Genomic DNA, 21,697 nt, shown 5'->3' with positions numbered 1-21,697 from the left:
AAATTTATAGATATCTGTATTCAAAGAACATTACCGTATGTACCAGATGACCTGTTGAGAGCAGATTTTTGAAATTTTTATTTTTTATTTTCTTGTAACAAAATTAGGTTTGATTCATTATGTAAAGGATTGACCTTTCTTCATTATTATTTTTTAGTTGTCACGTTTTTCTCCTTCATGCACTAATTTTTAGGCATTATATTGTTTTATACAGACCACTATTGCAATAACATTAGCATACATAGATACTCTGTCTCATATTCGCTCTGAGAGTCCATTATGGAGGTTATATATTCGCGCAGCCTGCCATGTATTTTATGTGGTGTGCACTACAGGGAATTCACTTTCTAAAAAAGTGGAATGATGAGCATAAGTTTGCACCATGAACATCTGATTGTCATATTATTGTGTTGAGCTGAATTGATAGTATAGGTGTACACACATGCGTATTTGCACAGTAAGATAAAAAGGCACATTTGCACTTAATTATGCAGAATTTTGCACATATGAAAGTTTACATATTACATTAGGCACTTTATTATCTAGTGTCACCAATTTCATTGATCAGGATGTTCAACATTTATATATGACTAAATTTGCAAAATTGTTTAAAATTTTTATGTGTGATATCATATGCTCTATTTACCCAAATATTTTAAGTGAAGATTTATTAATGATCCCTGACACAATTTTGTGCACATTATATCTATATGTATTTGTACGGTTATTGTGTGTATTTCAACCACCTTTTTAGCAACTGATATTCATATTGTTGGTGAGAAAATTTGCGCGAAGTGCTCTCATATGTACATACATCAATATGTAATATTATATTGTGCATTGATAGTGTGTTACTTTCACTCTTTCAAAATGGCGCCCATTTTCGTTATAGTATAGGCCTAAGCAATATGTGTAGTGGGTAGGTCCCACAGGTACAGGTGTGAGTCCTATTTCTATCTCTATTACTTGTTTTCGAATCGGGCGCGCTACGCACATTTGTACGCTATAAATGTTAACAGTGGTCCACACCCCCGCCAACAGTGAGCAAGGACGCTTTGTCCGAAACGCGTCTGTTCGGCATTTACACCCTGCACTTTATAGTTTAATAAAGCAGTAAATAACCAAAGACTGGCTCCGGCGTATTTCTGCGTCTACGCGCTGGGTTCTGTGCTTGTATCTATGGCACGGCTACCGGCTGGATTGTGATATATATATATATATATATATATATATATATATATATATATATATATATATATATATATATATATATATATATATATATAGGTCATGTGATCAAGGGAGGGATGAGGGATCTCCCAAAACGCGTCATGGCGGCAATGGCAAAGTAAAATAATGCACTAAGAAAGACCTGGGTCTACGCTTGTCTGTTCGAGTTTTGGATTTGAAGTAAAAGGCGAGTTTGGAGCTATATATATATATATATATATATATATATATTTATATATATATATATATATATATATATATATATATATATATATATATATATATATATATATATATATATATATATTTATATATATTATTAACTGGATATTCACTACAAATCAAACAGTACAGGCTCAATTCACAAAGCATTGCACACCTCAGTTTGACTTAGGAGTGAAGTGCAGTTCACTTCCCTGATGAGTGATAATTACATTTTTGTATTCACAAGTTGTCTATTTACACAAAGAATGTGATTTACTTACATATAATGCCTCAGCAGTATAGTGCAATATTACATGTGAATAAATCAGCACACCGAGCATTCCAAAGTGGGATTGCTTTGAAAAGTAAGTGAACACCCCTAAAAATGTAATTTACAATCCAAATTCATTTTATTTTGCAAGATGTATTGCCACCCCAGACATATTTGGAGGTGTACTCCTGTCAAGGCAAAGCAAGGAAAAAGAGAGAAAAACCTGCAAAAATAGTTTTTCCACTAGAAAAAGATTTTTACAGTGAAGAAAAAATAAAACGTTTTAAAGTGCAATAATACTAGTGCAAGTTATTTGTGCATAAGTAAATGTACAGCTGTTACGTTTACAAATGTAAAATGCCGTTGCATGGGATGAATTTGGAATTCATGAAACAAAACCAGAATGTATCCTGGGAACCTGTGACTGTTACAGCCTCCCATGAGTACACCTAAAATTCACTGTGAATAGAAGAAAGTTGTAACTGTACACGAAATATAAGAGTAAACTGTTTTTTAAAGAATAGGACTCTATGGGGGATATGTACATGTACTGGAGATGACTACTGCTTCCGCTGTGTACCACTGAAACTATCGCCTTGTTAGCGACGTATGTACAAGATGTCGCTACATGGTAATAGCTTCAGGGATCAGCGGTAAAAACTGCCACTGACATTAGCGTGATGGCAATAGGAATTCCGGCGTTAGCGGGCGAAAACCAATGAAAGGCCCAATAGCGGCAAGAAAACGCATGTTAGTCAGCCAAATGTTAGTTTTTTTGCCTCTATTGGTCGATCCCCAATAGAAAATAGGCAAAAAAAACAATGAAATGTAGAATGGAGCAGCCAGGGTCAAGTGCAGCACATATCAACAACCCCCTCAAGCCACCCAACATTCAGGATGACCAGGATGAGAGCCTGGATGCCTCGCAGGACCTGCGTCTGGAGCTTGGATGCCTCACTGACCCTGCGTCTGGAGCCTGAATGCCTCACTGGACGTGCGTTTGGAGCCTTGATGCCTTGCCCGACCTGAGTCTGGAGCCGGGATGCCTGCTGGACCTGCGTCTGGAGCCTGTATTATTCAAAGGACCTGCGTCTGGAGGCTGGTTGCATTGCCGGACCTGCATCTGGAGCCTGGATGCCTCGCTGGACCTGCGTCCGGAGCCTGGATGCTTCGCTGGACTTGCGTCTGGAGCCTGGATGCCTCGCTGGACCTGCGTCTGGAGCCTGAATGCCTCGCTGGACCTGCGTTTGGAGCATGGAGTGGGATGCGGAGGAGCTGTGGAGTCGATGAGCTGTGGCAGTAGACATTGAGGGGCCGCGATCGCCCGTACCTGGTGGTTAAACCAAACAGGTCACATGAAGTTACGTTGCTGACCTGTGTGAGAAGACCGCCTTGAGCCCCTTTGAGCTGTGAATGGTAGAAGAACTTATGCGCTCCAACGTAGGGTGTCTGCATCGCATACTACTATCCACCACTACATCAGGGTGCACGGAGGAGATTATCAATGGTGGGAGGCGCCTCTCTGCATCACAGGCCGAATGATGTTGCACTGGCCAGACACTGTCGAGGGTGAGGCCCCTGAGCTGCGCCGAACTTGTGCGGCGGGAGTGCTGCTATTTTACACCTAAGGGGGCCCTGCTGCATCAACTGCATCAGGAGGTTCACCAGTGGATTTGTCAATGACTGCTGTACCTGGGCTTGTGAAATCCCACCTGGCTGAGGCTCCTGCTGGCTGATTCACAGATTTGAAGAGAGTGCAGCCGATTGCGCCACAGTGTCAATGTCCAGGTAAGGAGAAGGTGGGACACGTAGCGGGGGAGGCCCAGGGGTTGAGTCGCACAGGCCTAGCACCTGTAGATGACACATCCCCAGTGGCGGCTCATCTGCTATGGTGGAAGAGTGTCGCCCCACTGCTTTCAAGCAATGCAAGGAGAGGAAAAATCATCACATGATGATAACTTCCTGATGTAATTGTGCTATGTTTCCTTTGCGGAAGGGAAGAACAAGGGAACCCTACTCACTGTGGAACCAGGGTGCGTACTTTATATAGGAAACAGCGGTTCCAGTGGGGTGATTTATTTACTTAATATGGTAACAGTAAAGCATAATAGCAAATATAGTATAAGGGTTATGAGGGATGTTAGGGAGAAAGGCTGTTGACACCAAAGATTTTTTATGACAATGCAGCTGTATTTCAAAAACATACCAATAGTAACAGTATATACATTCTACAAAATAAATTTTTACAGTGCAAAAGTGTCCCCAGTGTGTTATGAAGAACCAAAAAGAGCGACAGTTGAGTGATATTGGGTGAAGGTATTTACATGGTTTCTAAGCAATTATTAATTCAAGAAAAGAGACCGTTCTGAATTGTAAACAGGAGAATAACACAGACACTATATACAATCATAAGTGCTGTCTGAAAGATTTGTTTCCTTTGATCGTCTACGGCATTTCGACCCAACTATGGATAAGGGGTCTCATTTGGACCATGGGGTGGGGGACATCTAGATTCCTCTGTGCTTATTCATGTGAAGTGTACTGTGCCAACCATGTGCGTGAAAGGAGTAAAAAACGATTTACTCACAGTGAACCCAGCCGGGTTCACTGGAGGTGGTGATTAAGCAAGGGGTGAAGTCTGGTCTTGCGGCGCGATCTGAGTGGCGCGGGTTGGTGCTGTGATCTTTAAGGGGGATCCAATGGTTGAAAGATCTTCTGGAATGCTTGTGGTGAGCATAGCCCTCGGTGGGGCGAATGTTGTCAAGGACAATGCCTTGTGCAACAGCTTGATGGCGTGGAGCAGTCTGACACAATCCGACTGCTGCGATGCGGGATAGCGCACAGCACCAACCCGCGCCACTCAGATCGCGCCGCAAGACCAGACTTCACCCCTTGCTTAATCACCACCGCAAGTGAACCCGGCTGGGTTCACTGTGAGTAAATCGTCACACGACAAGGCCTCATATGAGTGGCACAGTGAAATCCCTCCGATTTCACTACGGCAATTTTAGGACTGCACTGAGTCAGAACCTTACGCCTGCCTGATAGAAGGTGTAAGGGTGACACAGTGCCACAGGTATAGGCTAGCCCCATGCATTTCTGGAGTTGCGTCATGCTTGTGACGCGACTGTCATTACAAAATAATGTGGTGACCCATACTAGTCCATGGACCTGGGTAATGCTCGGTATAGAAGACAATGGTCCTAGACTAAGTGCTCGACTGCAGCAATGCGTGACTTTAGCGCAGACAGATACGTCAGAATTCCAGACCTATCTGCTATTACATATCATGGAGCGCTATCCGTGAATATAGCACATCAGTGGTGTCGCAAGAAGGGCGTAGGGAAAAGTGTTGCAAAGCTGTCTTGTTGCAGCGCTGCAACATTTTTCATGACTGAGGCCCAGGAATGCCCACTATCTTATCGATGGTGCGCATCCCTGCCCTATAGTGTTGTCACAGGGCAGCGCAGCAGCATTGCTTGCAGCGCTGTCAGGCACCAAAACCTGCTGAAAAGAGCCCCCAAGTGTTATCTCAATTTTTAAGACCGGCTATCTTCTGGTACGGAAAACTGCCGCTAACTGTGGTTAGCGACAGCTTGTACATACGGGAATAGAAATCTCGCTGGAAAACCATTGTAAAAGTGCCGCTAAGGTGGCGTTAACCCCTTTTACATATCCCCCTAAATGAGATGGCCGCAGATCAGAATGAATTGTTGGGAAATCACCTTGCCAGGAAGGCCCTAACACTCTACACATGTATGCCCCTACAAGGATTCATTGTCCGACATGATGGGTGATGCCTCGAAGTCCAACTGGTGGCCGGTCATCAGAGCCTAGAGTTGTTTCTTTCCTTGCTTTGTTTCAGAGCATAGGCCAGGGACCACTTGAGTTTGGGTAGGCAACCTGCATCTGCATTTCTGTGTCTGAGCTGCCTTCAATAAACTTTGCCAGTCAGAGAGGGCACTTTCATTAGGCACCGTAGGCAGCAGCATTACTGCACCACCTTATCACAAAGTCATGACAAGCAGCCTTTTTCAGGGTGGAAGGAGCACTTAGGGGGGCAAATTTCTACTTTACCTAGAGTGCTCGAAATCCTTGCGCCCTTCCTGCTCCATTTGTTTTTGACAACTTGAAGTCACCAGCACCTATGGCATTTGTTGAATGTGGCAACAAGTGGACCCGTCCCCTCCGACACTCATCCTTCTTAGCCTGATGCAGAAGGAGCGGATGGTGTGAGATTTGCTGTGAGTGGTGGTTTGGCATCCACTTGAGACACACAAGGTTGTTCAAATGAGTAGTTATATAGACCTACCAACTCACAGTGTCACTGTGTGCCACACAATTTTAGCATTCTTCACTCGGTCACCCAGTAGAGATTTAAAATCACACGATGAAATATCTCTAGGACACCAGAGGAAGATTCAGAAGCCTCTTGTCTGCTGTGATGGGAGGGTTAGTAGTGGTAAGGCCAGGCGTAAAATCCCAAACCACCCACAATGTTCTGCCCTGACCAATCTCCTTCCGTCTATCCCCACTTTAACAAATATAAGATAAGACACTGCAAGGACGCAATGTCCTTATGCCTCCTAACTGACTCTAAAGATTTATGAGCTACCAGACCCTGTTTCTCAGAACTTCACCATTTTCATTGAACCTAAGGGCTTAGGGCCATATGTATCAAGATACCAATTAGTGATTCTGTAATAGCGATTTTTAGAAAAATCGCTATTTCAGAATCGCTAATTGGTATGTATCAAGTAAATCGCAATTTTTTTGTGATTTCTTGATATTCTTTAATTGCGAATTCGCAAATTGCGAATTCGCAATTAAGGAATACTTTCCCATTCATTTCTATGGGCCTCTTGGCCCATAGGAAGGAAAGGGAATGTATTCTCAATTTGCGATGCGCAATTTGCTAATCGCAAATTGAGAATAATTTCAAGGGTGCAGGGGTGTCCAAAGAACATCCTGTTGCACCCCTGAAATAGGGGCATGTATGTGCGTCACATGGCACTTTGAAAAATGCTGAAAAGTGCATTTTTCAAGGAAATCGCAACTTACCACCAACTAGAAGTTGGTGGTAATTTGCGATTCCTTAAGGGCATTTTGGATTTTTTTTTTGCTTAATACATTGCATTTAAGGAATCGCAAATATGCAATTGCAAAATACGAATTTGGCGATTCCTTATTTTGCACCCAAATTCTTTCATACATACCATTTTGCGAAAATGAGTTTGCAAATGCCAACATTCTGCGAATTTCGGCGTTTGCGAACCCATTTGGCCTCGATACATATGGCCCTTAGTCCATCTGGACCTGCAGAGTCTTACCAAAGATGATGCAGGAATATTACATCTCATCCGCAGACCAGTGCATTTGTTTAGGTAAGGGTGACTGAAATACTCCTGCTTTTAAAGCACATTGTACATATTGACTAGTGAGGAGGGAGACATTTCGATACCAGCTTTTGTACGTTTGAGGTCTTTATTTAGGTTTCACCTGCACAGTGCTTTCTCTGTGCTTGTGAAAACTCTTGCATTTAATATATCTCAAAAAGGGACTCTTATCAGTCCCCTGTTGCAGAATTACTGTGTTCATTCACTTTTGTGTGGAACTTTTTTTTGTTAACTTCCACTGGCTGCGCGAATTTACGAAACTTCTACCATAGCTGTTCACACTGTTTAAGCCCCCTTTACTGTCAAGATAAGATCTCTTCGGGGTGCTCGTTTGCGAACCCATTTGGCCTCGATACATATGGCCCTTAGTCCATCTGGACCCGCAGAGTCTTACCAAAGATGATGCAGGAATATTACATCTCATCCGCAGACCAGTGCATTTGTTTAGGTGAGGGTGACTGAAATACTCCTGCTTTTAAAGCACATTGTACATATTGACTAGTGAGGAGGGAGACATTTCGATACCAGCTTTTGTTCGTTTGAGGTCTTTATTTAGGTTTCACCTGCACAGTGCTTTCTCTGTGCTTGTGAAAACTCTTGCATTTAATATAGCTCAAAAAGGGGCTCTTATCAGTCCCCTGTTGCAGAATTACTGTGTTCATTCACGTTTGTGTGGAACTTTTTTTTGTTAACTCCACTGGCTGCGCGAATTTACGAAACTTCTACCATAGCTGTTCACACTGTTTAAGCCCCCTTTACTGTCAAGATAAGATCTCTTCGGGGTGCTAGAGGGTGCACAGCAAGATGGCTGTGCATTAGTGCAGCTCTGCTGGTCGAGCCAGCAATACGTCCAATATCCTGCAACCTGATGAGGCAAAGTGACCTATCTGGTGAGGACAAGTGCCGCAAATTGTTCTGGCACTAAACGGGACAGATGTGAGACCTGCTGTGTGCACAAAGAGTGTAAAATTAGTGGCGAGTCGAAGTGGCAGCGGAAAAATAAAAATGCCGGCCGCAACTCTCTGTTAAGCCCTTCGGGAGCGAACCCTGGTGATCGTGGCTTCCATGACACTGAAGGTTGCAGAGTGAACGTGCATAGGCGATCAGAGAGTCAAGGGGCAGCTGGGCCCATAACGGAGCTTTGAGGAAAGGCAGTAGGCGATCATGTGACAGAGGCTGGAGCTTGCGGATTGCATGAGGGCCTAAAGTTGCAGCTAGGGGGAATAAGGAAACAAAAACAGACCACCCCTTCTCTTTGGCAAGAAGGGCAAATGGAGGTGAGAAAATAGGCTGCGGACACTGCTGCACTTCTGTTGACTCGCTGAGACTGTGCTGATATTGGAGATTTAAGGATAGGCGGGCAGCAATTGTGTGACCAAGGGCAAAGCTTCCGGATCGCATGAAGGTCTTAAGTTGCAGCTAGGGGGAAAACAAGCGAAACCAAAAACGGACCGCTGATCCTCTCTGGCACGAAGGGTGGTTTGAGGTGAGAAATGGGCTTCGGACACTGCTGCGCTGCCACTGACTCGCTGTGGCTGTCTGTGGGAGCACAAGTTTTGGTTTGAAGTGAGAGGCCCTTTTGAAGGTAGAAGACTGGGGCACGGGAGTCCGTGCTGCTGCTTCGGTCACCGGCGATGATATAGGCCTGCTGAGTGGGACGGGAGTGCAAAGTAGAGGCCCAGTATTGTGTGCATTAGCGAAGCGCAGGGACAGGTTGCAGCCCAAGTGCGGGAAGATGTGCAGATGTGAGTTGGCTGTGGCACAGTGAGATGTGAGACTCCTGCCTCTTGCTCAGGAATCTTGAGCCGGAAGTGCTAATCTTAGAGTTGTACTGCTTAGTGAAAGGTGGGAGCTGGAGGTACAAGACAAAAGATTGTGAGACGTTATAGTGCAACGAGGTTGGTTATATATTTCACACCTCTTCACCAAATTGCAAGGATACCAGGGCAGGCAGAGTGTGACTATTGTGGATAGATTAAGAACGTGAGACAGGATGGATAGCTCTGCAGAGAATTGTGCATTATGGGCAAGCCGGATAAGTCTCAGCCGCTCCTCACATTTAAAGCTAATTGGACACAGCAAAAAGTAACATTGGATTCGGAGGCGGAGGCCCCCTCAGAGTCCATCCCCACGCTGGAGTCCACACTACTTGCAATGCAGCTTAGTGTGCAAGCCATCGATGGGAAAATTGGTGAGCTGAACTTGCAGATGGACAGTATAACTGCAAAATTAGACACAAATGGTGCCAGGCTGGTAGAGGTGGAAAAACAAGTTTCTATGATGGAGGATGGGATGCAAACGGTATTAGACAAAACGTTAAACATGAAAAAAGTGCTTGGAGTTATCTAAGCCAAGAATGAGGATCTAGAGGCGAGGTCCAGGATAAATATTATAAGGATAAACAGGGCTACCGAAGTCAACAAACATGGGCAAAATGGAACTATTTGTGGAGGGGCTGCTCAAAGAGATGTTTGGAGCTGATATTCTCTCCCCAATGCAGGTAGTGGAATGTGCTCACTGTTCTCTAGCAGTGCGCCTGAACCCGGGTGCCCCACCATGCCCCAATATTGCAAGACTATTAAACTATTGAGATGGGGACGCGATCCTTAGATTAGCTTGAGAGAAGGGGCAGATTATGCGTCAAGGAAACAATCTGGTGTTTTTTCCAGATTGTACCATTGCAGTACAAGCTGCCACAAGAGAATTTGGCCTGACAAAAAAACTACTGGAAGCAGAAGACATCCCTTACGCCATGCTTTATCCAGTGCGACTGAAGATTGGATCTGAGGGTGCAACCAAGATATTCACGAATCCGCGAGCTGCCATGGAACATGCAAAAAACTTAAAGAAACACCAACAGAAATCCTGGACTGTAAGTGCAGTGACGGGGCTGATGTGTGAGGGCTCTTTCACCCCAGGAATTTTGTATATGGGTTAGTTGGTTAACTAAAACATTAATGAGTTACTGTATATACTATCACAGGGATTGACGGCACTCTGGAGAAAGAGTATGGAATGTAAGTTTGTAAAAGGATGTTGTTATATACTATTCGTCTGTTAGATTATGATGCCTTGTGGAGTGTTAGATTAGCTCAATCACCCCCCACTTACAATGGGAAGCAGATAGCACTCTTGTGTTCCCTAAAGGGTGTACCCAAATTGTTTTTTTGGGTTGAGTATCAGGCTGTTCAATTAACACAAATTGGAATGCCTTAGCAAGTTGGGGGCACTAAGGTGGGTGGGGGGATTAAGTAGTGGGGGATACATGGCAGATTCCGGTGGGGGTTGATGCAATTTGTCTTTTTTCAATGATTTGGTTGCATCAGAATATCACACTGAATGTACTGTACAAGTGTGTAGCATTGCACGAATCTGGGTGATTGTATTAAGTTAGTAACATGGAATGTAGGTGGGCTAAATAATCCCCCAAAAATCCAAAATGTGTTAGCCTTTTTAGATTGACAAGATGTAAAGGTTACTAAACATAACATATTAAAGGTTGGTGCTCGCTGGGCCACGGTGAGGATCGCATTATCCTTTTCCTCATACTCAAGGGTAACAGTGCTTCTGGTTAAGAAAGGGACTCCATATACTTTTATCAAGTCTGCAGTGGATGAGCAGGGTAGGGTTCTTTTAGCACTGGTTAAGCTTGGAGACATGTTGGTGCTCTTCTTCAATATATATGGGCCCAATATAGACAACCCTGCATTTTCTAATGATATATGGTGGCGTATTGCGTCTTACCCGCCATCAGTGGTAATATGGGGCGTCACATGAATGTGTGCTTAGACCCTAGACTGGACCGCTCCAGTAATGTAGATGGGCAGGAAAAGCAGGCTGCAATGACAATAGGGGATCTGATTGATGCAGAGGGGCTAGTGGACAGATGGAGGGCCCATTTGTATCAACAGTGCATGGCTCGTGGTCCAGGCTGGATTACTGGCTGGTGTCCAGGGAGGCGGCTTCTTAGACACTCTCAGGTGAACATCTGGCTAGGATGCTTTCAGATCACTTCCCCGTGCTGCTGGTCTTGAAGGTGCCAGCGTGTAGCAGGCCTCCATTTCAGTGGGGGCTGCATCCATCTTCCCGAACGGATATAGTGTTCCATGTAAAAAATAAGGGAGGCAATCGGCAACTATTTCTTAGAAAACGAAGACTTAGTGGACAGTGTAGGCACACTTTGGGAAGTGTTTAAGGTCACCATAAGTGGGGAGTGAATGGGTGCCCAGGCAAGAGTAATAAAAGATCTGAGGAACAGGATGCGATACTAGTGGATAGGATTGGCAAGCTAGAACGTGAATATGAAAAGCACCCCAAGTCTGACACCCTGGCCCACATATGGGAGCTGGTCACAGAACACAATCAAACGGTGGACCAGGAGATACTACATAAATCCAGTCCACCCGCACCTGGACCGCGCTTAGCGCCAGAACCCCTGGACCCCGAAGCCGCCACAACACCAGCCTGTACTACGACTCCGGTACCCTCCACGCACTCAACCCCGGACAAGATCACTCCTGCTACCGGGCCACTCCGAAGCGCACCCAAGGACCCTTCACCTGCCGGAACTACAGCTTCACCAGCATCCGGCCCGCCAAACCATCAATCAGAGAACCCAACCACCTCCGATGCATCCTCCTCAACACCCGCTCCGCTCGCAAGCACGCCATCGAACTCTGGGACCTCCTAGACTCAACCACCCCTGAACTTCGCCTTCCTGATGGAGACCTGGCTGAACACCACCTCAGCACCAGACATCGCCATAGCCATCCCAGAAGGCTACAAGATCTCCCGCAGAGACCGCACCAACGGAGTGGGAGGGGGAATCGCCGTCATCCACAAGGACACCCTCAGAGTCTCGACCAACACTGACGACACCCTCACCACCGCCGGGCACATGCACTTCCAGATCCACACCGACCCCAACACTCATCTACAGACCACCCGGACTCCGACCACAGTTCAGCGACTCCATCGCCGACCTCATCAGCACCCACGCCCTCGCCTCCATGGACTACATCCTCCTCGGGAACCTGAACTTCCACCTCGAGAACAACAACAACGCCAACTCCACCACCCTGATCGACAGCTTCGCCAACCTCGGACTCAAACAGCTCGTGACGACACCCACCCACGCCGCTGGACACACACTGGACCCCACGTCTCCTTCAACCACACCACCAAACCCCACTGGACAGACAACAGATGTGTCCATTTCACCTTCAGGAAACTCACCACACACCACCCCATCCAACAGATGACACGCTGCTGTGGGGGCAAGGTCACTGAGGACCAACTGACCACCACCCTCACCCTGGGACCACCCGCTGACCCCACCGACCCTGACACCGCCGCCCTAAACCTCAAACAGTGGATCCACGACTGCGCCAACACCCTCGCCCGACTCAAGACCTCCGCCACCAATCACACCAACAAGAAAGCCGCATGGTTCACCGAAGACCTCCGGACCTCCAAGCGCACCTGTCGGAAGCTGGAGAAGAGCTGGCTCCGTGACCAAACACCAGACAGCTACACAGCCCACAAGAACCCCACCCGCAGACACCACCAACTCATCAGGACCGCCAAGAGGAACGCCTTCAAGGACCACCTAGACAGCAACAAACACAACAGCAAAGAACTCTTCAACATCATGAAAGAACTCTCCAAACACCGGCTCCAACACTAACGACATTCCACCATCACAAGACCTGTGCAACTCACTTGCCAACTTCTTTCACCGCAAGATCACCGACATCCATGACAGCTTCAATACCGCCACCCCCACATCAACCGCCGAGACCACCACCCCTGCGACCACCACCCGTACCAGTCGCCTGACCGCCTGGTCCAACATCAGCGACAAAGACACCATCAAGACCTTGAATTCCATCCACTCCGGATCCCCATCTGACCCATGTCCTCACCACGTTTTCAACAAAGCCAGCACAGCCATCGCACCCCATCTCTGGAAAACAATCAACATCTCCTTCGAGACAGCAACCTTCCCAGAGAGCTGGAAGTACGCCGAGATCAACGCCCTACTGAAGAAACCCAAGGCGGACCCCAACGACCTCAAGAACGTCCGGCCCATCTCCCTGCTCCCTTCCCCGGCGAAAGTCACGGAGAAGATCGTCAACAGACAGCTGACCCGCTACCTCGAAGACAACAACATCCTGGACCCATCTCAGTCCGGCTTTCACAGCAACCACAGCACCGAGACGGCCCTCATCGCCGCCACTGTCGACATCAGGATCCTTGTGGACATAGGAGAAACAGCCGCCCTCTTCCTTCTGGACCTATCAGCAGCCTTCGACATGGTCTGCCACTGCACCCTAATAGCACGCCTCCATGACACCGGAATCCAAGAGAAGGCCCTGGCCTGGACCACATCCTTCCTCTCCGGCAGAACCCAGAGCATCTTCCTCCCACCCTTCCGGTCCAAGACCACCAAGATCATCTGCGGTGTTCCACAGGCATCATCCCTCAGCCCGACGCTGTTTAATCTCTACATGGCACTACTCACCTACGTCGCACGACAACATAGCCTCAATATCAACTCCTACACCGACGACACCCAGCTAATCCTATCCCTCACCGAAGACCCCCACACCGCCAAAGCCAACCTCCACAGAGTAATGAAGGCCGTCGCCAAAAGGATGAAAGACAGCAGGCAGAATCTGAATTCAGACAAGACGGAGGTCCTCATCCTCGGCCCCACCCACTCAGCCTGGGACAACTCCTGGTGGCCAACATCGCTAGGAACAACCCCAGAAACCACCGACCACGCACGCAACCTGGGAGTCATCCTCGACTCCGACCTCTCCATGACCAAGCAGGTCAACGACGTCTCCGCTTCCTGCTTCAATACCCTCCAAATGCTCCGCAGGATCTTCAAATGGATCCCCTCCGACACGAGAAAAAACGTCACTCAGGCCCTCGTCACCCCACAGAGAGGTATGGTACCAAAACACAGTAGATTGAAATGCAACAAAGGCCTATTTAAGTGCAGCATGGATTTGGTCAATCTGTGTGTGAACACCCTGACGTTTCAACACACTGGTATTCGGGGAGGGGGTCTCAGAAAATGCCTACACTGACAGAACCTTTTCCTCTTCTCACTCTGCGCTGTCTAGCACGGGAATTCTAATAAAAGTATACTCATCCCGCCCTATGTCCAGACAACCATAGAAAGATATCAAGTTCTGAATGTGTGCGGTGCACTTCAGCTCTCATAGGCTGTGTATGTGTTTTAGAATTGAAAACATTTCCCATTGTTAGCACCTTTTTCTAGGAGACATTAGGTTTTGACACAAAGCCCGACCTGGGCTATCAAAGCACATCGGACTTTGTGTCAAAAAGTATAAGTGTTCGGGCTAGAAAATAGTTAACAAAATAATTGAAGACATTTTGGGCTTAAGTTACTGCCCGCACTTAATACTCACAGATACAACGCCTCGTTCACTGGAGAAGCTGCAGAAACAATAGGATTACAATCAAAAATATATTTAAAGTGCAGTTACATACATTGTGCGTTTGTACTAGACAGTCTAACAAAATCAGTTCTTGGCTACAGATTGCATAAATAGGAGTGCAATTCAAAGTGCGCCGTCTATACATTGGTGAATGAACATAAATGGAAGACAATATGTAAGTGTGTAAGACCCAATCCACTGAAATCACTGCACAGAGAAGGCTCAACAGCCAAGGAGAATAGTACAAGAAGTGAAGTGTTGCCCTAGCTGTATGTGAAAGAAGAGGTGGGGTGGGGAGTGTAGTCAAACAGCAGTATCAGTGAACATATTTTAGGGTTTGGCCCCGCTTGTCTTGGCACAGGTGCCATATTTCTGCTAAGACATTGTAGCATCAACACTTTCTGAACATCACCAGGAGGGACATGACCTGAGGGCGAACAGCTTTTCAGATGTGACAGTGTGGAAAGGCAGCATACAAAACCCTAAGTTAGAGACCACATCAGTTACCCAACATCACCAGTTTAGCAAGAGTTGTCTGACTTGTCATGCAAATATAGTGTTTTGCCTCGTTTAGTGCTGTGCTACAAAACTAGGCCCTCCCACTATTGTGTCAGCAGCCTCGATTTCTGCAAGTCTGTCTCTTTGCTTTTGCCTCAGAAATCTTGGGGTGAAATGACCATAATTCTGGGGTGCAGGTTTTCCATGCAAAATACATCCCAAATGCATTCCCCAGCACATCATGAGATAAAAAAAAGCTCCTCATTGACGCCTCAGTTGAGTTTTCAGCTAGGCAACTTAGTATAAGGTCTGAAGCACTGTAAGGAGGGTCCAGGGAAAAAAAAAGCAATTGAAAGTGCTAAAATCAAGACATCAACTCCCCATGCTCGCTTTACCCGGAAGTTTAAGTAGCTATGGAAATGATGTAGCGGAAATCGGATTTTATTTATTTATTTATTTTATTTGTTTTGGTTATGAGTTTTATATAGCGCTAGCAAGACCCGAAGGTATCGGAGTGCTTTACAGCATGAATTACTCATAGGATACATTAAGCCAATTGTTCTATACAATGTTCCAGGAAGCATCACATAATATCGACGTGGAGTGCAAAATGTTACACGTTAAGTAAGTTATTTCAGTACAATGTACAGGGAGCATATGACCGTTATCACAATAGAATGTACAGGGAACAAATTACGCCTCGCTTCAGTGATCATTGAGGATCCAGTGACTCCTGGAGGGGTTCGACCGGTGAGGGGGGGGTGAGGAAGAGGTCATTGATGACCGAGTGTCCAAGTGCTTCTATGGTTTGTAGCTATCCATTTGGGCGAGATAGGGTGAGGAGGAGATCCTTGAGCTGCCTTTTGAATTTTAAGTAGGAGGGGTTATTCCTGATATGGACTGGAAGGGAGTTCCATATTTTCGGCGCATTTCCCGCGAAGGATGGAGATGCGTTTTTTTTGTCTGCGAGATTTTGGTGGGATAAGGAGTAGAGTGTTTGAGCTCCTTAGGGTTCTTGACTGACCGCCCTTCTGAAGTTTAGCAGCTAGGTAGGCGGGTTTACCTGTGTGCAACACTTGGTGCATGAGGCAGGCGGTTCTGAAATTGGCACGCATTTCAACAGGAAGCCATTTTAGCTCTCTTAGTGCAGGCGAGATGTGATCGTATTTCTTTACTCCGGTGACCATTCTGGCTGCTGCGTTCAGAGTGGAAGTGAGTGGAGCAAGATGGGATTTTTCTGCTCCTGTGAAGGTTGAAATCCTGAAGTCCAGTCTGGACATTACCAGGGATTGTGTAGCTTGTTTAAGGTCACTCTTAGTGATGAATGGTTTTATTTTTTTGAGTAGTTTAAGGTTGGGGAAGGCGCTCTTAGCAGAGTTTTTGATGTGTTTCTTCATATCTAGTTTGGGGTCCAGAGTAATTCCCAGCGATTTTGCAGACTCAGCTAGGGTGAGGGGATGTATGACGTTACAACGCATGCTTTTACCACGCATGCCTTTACAACGCATGCCTTTACAACGCATAGTGCTTTGGGGCGCTGGATAGTGAATAGTGAATAGTTTAATTTACTATTCCAACTCCAGTCCCCATGGATAGTAGGGAAGGTGTTGGATAGTAAATTAAACCTATTCCCTATCCTAGAGCGCACCCCCCCAGCGCAATGCGTTGTAATGGTTTGCGTTATAAAAGTTGCGTCGTAAAGGCACTGCGTGGTAAAAGTTGCGTTGTAAAGGATGTTTCCCAGGGTGATTGTGGTTGAGAGCCTCAATGGCTTTTATCCATTCTGTGATTTGTGGTTTCTCCTCTTTGTTAGAGATGAGTAGGATTGCCGTTTTTGCCCTGATTTAGCTTTAAGTGGTTGCGAGAGAGCCAGTGTTGGACTTCTCATAGAGTGCCGTTTATTCTTATCATTTCTTCAAAGGATGGAGGTTTCCAGATACATTTGTGTATCATCAGCACAGAGGTGGAAGGGAATGTTTTTTTTCAGTATGGAGGTGAAAGGCTCCATATAGATGTTAAAAAGTTGTGGGGAGAGTACTGATCCTTGGGGGACACCCCTACGCATGGGGAGTGGGTCAGACGAAAAGTTCTTGATTTTTATACTCTGTGTGCGGTTCTGTAGGTAATAGGTGAACCACTGTAGGACCACCTCATTTGCTCCTACTCTTTCTTGAAGTGCTTTGATGAGTAGTTTGTGATCAACCGTGTCAAAGGCTGCCGATAGATCCAGGAGGATGAGTAGGCAGCAATGACCTTTGTCCAGAGATTTGTGCAAGTCGTCTATTACATTCAGGACCGCTGACTCCGTACTATAACCTTTCCTGAACCCCGATTGATGAGGATCGAGAAGGTTGGTGATGTCTAGGTGTTGAGTGAGTTGGAGGAGAACACATTTTTCATAATTTTTGCAAGGAAAGGGAGATTGGAGACGGGTCTGAAGTTGTTCAGATCGTTTGTGTCCGAGCCAGGTTTTTTCAGTAGAGGAGTGACTTGGCCGATTTTGAGACATTCAGGCATGAATCCAGTACTCTAGGATCTGTTTATAATCTTAGTCCAGTGCGGGGCTAGGCATAATTTAAGTTTTTTTGCTAGTTGGGTTGGTAAGGGATCCATGGTATGTGCAGAGGGTTTGGTGTTGGAGATCAATTTGATGACATCTGTTTCGGGGAAGGGGTTGAAGGATTTTCATAAGTTAGGATGGTGCTTGGGGGTGACAACATCTAACTCAGTGGACGCTTTACTGTCATGAGGACTGCTTTGTATGTCCAAGGAGAGTGCAATCTTGGAAATGTTTTCAATGAAGAAGTTGGCAAAGTTGTCACACAGGTCTTTGGAGGCTATAACTTGTGTCATGGGGGGTTTAGAGGTTTGTTGCCTGATGAGACTGAAAAGTTCCTTAGGTCTGTTCTTTGCTTTGTCAAGGGTGTTGCAAAAGAAGGAAGTTTTTAAAATAATTTTTTGTGTGTTTATTGTATCTCCCTCTTACTGCTTAGAGTCTAGCTCGTAGGTTTGTGGATGGGTTGTTTTGCCACAGTCTTTCTGCCGCTCTTAGTTCTCTTCTTTCAGAGTTTAAGTCTGTATTAAACCATGATCTGGATGGAATGTTTCTTGATCTTTTTAGTTTCAGGGGGCTATTTGGTCCATAATGAAGGTCATTGTGGTGTTGTACTGAGAAGTGAGTTCCGTTACTGAGAGATCACCCGTGTGGGAGGGGAAGAGGGAGCTTACCCTCTCCTCCAGGTCTACAAGTGGAATTTGACTTAGATTTCTCACCAAGCGCGGAGGGTCGTGAGTGCAGGATTGGTCTTCAAACTTCTGGTTTAAGTGGAACAGAATGATATGGTGATACGACCAGTCCACAGGCAAGGTGAGGTTGATGGAGACAGTACCTGCACGTGCTATAATGGCGTCTAGGGTGGATCCTTTGATGTGAGTTTTCTCTGTTCAGTGTTGTGTAAGATCGAGGTTGCTTAGGAGATCATTTAGGGATTTGATTAGCGCAGTGTTTTCATCTTTCCAGTTTCAGTTGAGGTCGCCTAGTATTATGTTGTTAGAGTCCTGGAGTGAAGAGTGAGTTAAGAGGTCGGAGAGATGTCAAAGTAGTGATTTGTTGTCACTCATCTTAATGGTTGTAGAGAGACATTCGAAAGAGTTATATTTGAGGGCGTCAGTTTCCTTTATGGAGACGCAGTTTTTTTGTATGATTGCTAACCCTCCTCCCCTCTGTTTTTTTCTCTTTGTGTATGATGGTGAAGCCTGGGGGGACAAGCATGTCCATGATTGGGGGAGAGAACTCGTTTAGCCAAGTTTCAGAAATGAACGTCATGTCAATGTCGTGTGTTAGGATGGTCTCTGCCAATTCAGTTGCATGTTTGGAGGCCGACCTGCAGTTAATGAGCATGCAGTTGGTGTTGGGTCTCTCATTAACGGGATTCTTCATTACAGGAGCCCTAGGAAATTGGTGAGGAGGACTGGCGGCTTTAAGGGTCTGGAGGGGGAGCAGTCTCTGCCGATATCCATGATCACCTGAATCCTGGAGCTAGGAACGACATTAGTGGTTGTGTTGAATGTGGAGGCAAGATCCATTGCTTCCTTAGTGGACATGGTGGCTATTGTTTTTTTGGGTCTCTGAGCCTGTGTTGGGAGGAAGGTTGTCTTCCAGCTGAGCCATTTGGTCTCGGCCCTAGAGTGGTTAGATTTGGTGGATGGGGATGTCGGATGTGAATGATGAAGGGGATTTCTGAGTGTGGTGAGATTCTGTAATATTTCGGTAAGGCCCAGAATTACCGTTTCTAGCTGGCTTTCGAGCAGGGCCAGCCGCTGGTTCATCTTTACGTAGGGAAGGGAAGAGGAGTCTCTGGAGGGTGATGCAGCTCTTTTGTACCTGGGTCTCTGAGACTGGGCCGTGTTAGGGGACATTGTAGAGCTTGGCTGTTTGATCTTGGGCGGGTTTGCAAGAGAGGTGTCAATAGATGAGGGTGTCAGATATGGGTGAGGACTGGGCTCTCCTAGTTGGCTTTTGGTGTTGGAGATGCCCCAATTATCTCTATGGAGAGTCCTGGATATTGAGAGTGTTTGGTCTCAACGTGGTTCCCTCTGCCATCTCTTGTCTGGCAGTGGAGGGAGATAGCTATGCGTCGAGGGAGGGGCCATGTGATCGCAGGTTGTCTGTTGAGAGTGCTGGATTGAGGAAGGCAGGGCAGAGTATTGGTCGTGGGGCTGGAGAGGCTCATCTGTATTGGGTTTCTGAATAGATTTGGTGGATGGGAGAGAATTTGGCACTGTTGGGGAAGTGTAGACAGAGTGTAGGGTGATGTTTGGAGAGGAGAGGCTGGCTTGTGTGTCAGGGGTCTTGTGGGGATGGAGGGATGTGAAGGGGGCAGTGGGTGTTGTCCGGTATGAGGTTGCAGAGCCTCGTCTGAGATCGAGCTCTGGTTCAATAAGGAGGGTGGTAGAGAGTTGAGACCTCTTGAGAAAGGGTGGATGGTGTGTCCGTCGGTTTCTGGAGTGGAAGGATGATTCGCATGGCAGATGTCTCGTGAGTGTCTTGTGCAATCACAGGGAGAGGAGGGCTATCAGGGAATGCGAGACTGGGCGGGTGGGTGTTGAGTGAATGTGGTTTGGCGTTGCGGAGCGTGGAGAAGAGGGAGTCGAACACTTCTAGGTTATCGTTATTGGCTTGGATCAAGACTGTGCCATTAGTGTAGATGGTTAAAGAGGTGTTACAGCTGTATTTGGGGTGGTTAGGGAGTGTGAACGTAAGTTTGCAGCTATTGGTGGTTTTGGTAGTTTTGGATAAGTATGCTGTTCCAGTTAGAAGGTCTGAAGGTGTGGAAAATGAGGTCCATTTTTATCTGGCCTTTGGAAGAGCAATAGTATATGTCCACGATTAGGATTTCAGGGTGTAATGTAATTAGTCTATGTTTAAGGTTTCTTTTTGATTTGGGGGTGAGGTGGGGGGAAAATGATGGAGAAGGAGTTCAGGCCGATTGGTTTCAGTCCTTTTGGTAGAGGGGGCAGGATTCTATAGGGGGTGCCATAATGACTCCAATCTGTAGGTCAGAGGGGATGCTCATGCAAGGGGTTAAGGGTGTGAATAAGCAAAGAAGTCAGCCCACCTTGTCAGCTTTAGAACTCTCTCAAGATAAAACCCAGGTTAAGTGCCCAGCCTCTCAATCAACTACTCTGCAGTGACTTTTTTTTTCCTTCTTCCTCTCGCTTTGCCTTCCTTTTGCTTTCCCCCTTTTTTTTCTTCTTTCTCTTTCTTTTTCTTATATCCTCTTCTTTCTTCTTTTTCTTTCTTTTCTTCCTTTACTTCTCTCCTCCTTTTACTTTCTTTACTTTTTTCCCCCTTTTGGTTTAAGGAAAGCAGCCTATCCACCTACTCTGCATGCAGAAATTACAGTCTATTCAAACTTCTGCGCACGTAATGAGAGGATCGGTAGCTAGGTGCGAGTGGCCGCCATCTTGAGGACAGGCCAGTGTGCCGTTGTGGCTGGGTATTCTGTGCCTCCGGTTCCTAAAGGCAGCATTACTAGGCAGCTAATTCAGTGGCCTGTTCAAGGGAAAGGAAGTGTTCAGAGGGGGAGGTTATGGCAACTTAGGGGGATATGAGTTGATGGTTATTAGCCGATTTAGTGCCGCCATCAGGGTCAGGCACAATGAAGCCAGTCCTGTCTCTCTTGTTGCTGCGATTGCCCGATTGAATGAGGATTCTTCTACTGCATCTTACCGGTCCCGATGAGCGGACCCTTCCGCATTTGATTCCTCAAGTCCACATCAGGGATCGTTTCCCCAGGGATTTTTGCGACCAGTCTTGGTCCTGGAGTCTTTCGATTTCATCAGTGTCAACTGGGGGCTCCAGCCTTCCGGAATTCGGTTACCGTCCTGGGTGCTGCTTATTGTTGTTGCTGTTCAGACTTCCTTCGGGATCAAGTATGGCTGTGCTGGATCTTCTGCTGAGGAGTCCACCGTTGCTACCCGATCTACTCCGAGCCATGGGCAGCTTGTTTGCGTTCGAGGTGGAGGATCCAGAGCGTGATTCCGGGACGCCTGCTTGGGAATTTTTCACCGGTGAGTCCTCTATATATTCTGTTTCTTCTCAGTTGGGTCATCAGAGTAGGGGG

The 21,697-nt window shown here is 46.4% G+C and overlaps 1 protein-coding gene across 4 annotated transcripts in view; it reads right to left on the bottom strand.

Annotated features, from left to right (window-relative positions):
* Positions 1 to 21,697, bottom strand: part of LOC147705943 (uncharacterized) — a 433,145-nt gene that overhangs the window by 100,760 nt on the left and 310,688 nt on the right. For all 4 annotated transcript variants that reach the window (XM_086929001.1, XM_086929002.1, XM_086929003.1 and 1 more), the window contains one exon: positions 14,544 to 14,571. In XM_086929001.1, coding sequence (XP_086785127.1) covers positions 14,544 to 14,571 — 28 coding nt within the window. The remainder of the gene's footprint in view (positions 1 to 14,543; positions 14,572 to 21,697) is intronic.

The sequence above is a fragment of the Lissotriton vulgaris genome, chromosome 7, assembly GCF_964263255.1.
Source record: "Lissotriton vulgaris chromosome 7, aLisVul1.2, whole genome shotgun sequence".
NCBI classification, from domain to species: domain Eukaryota; kingdom Metazoa; phylum Chordata; class Amphibia; order Caudata; family Salamandridae; genus Lissotriton; species Lissotriton vulgaris.
This window is presented reverse-complemented; position numbering and strand designations above follow the sequence as displayed.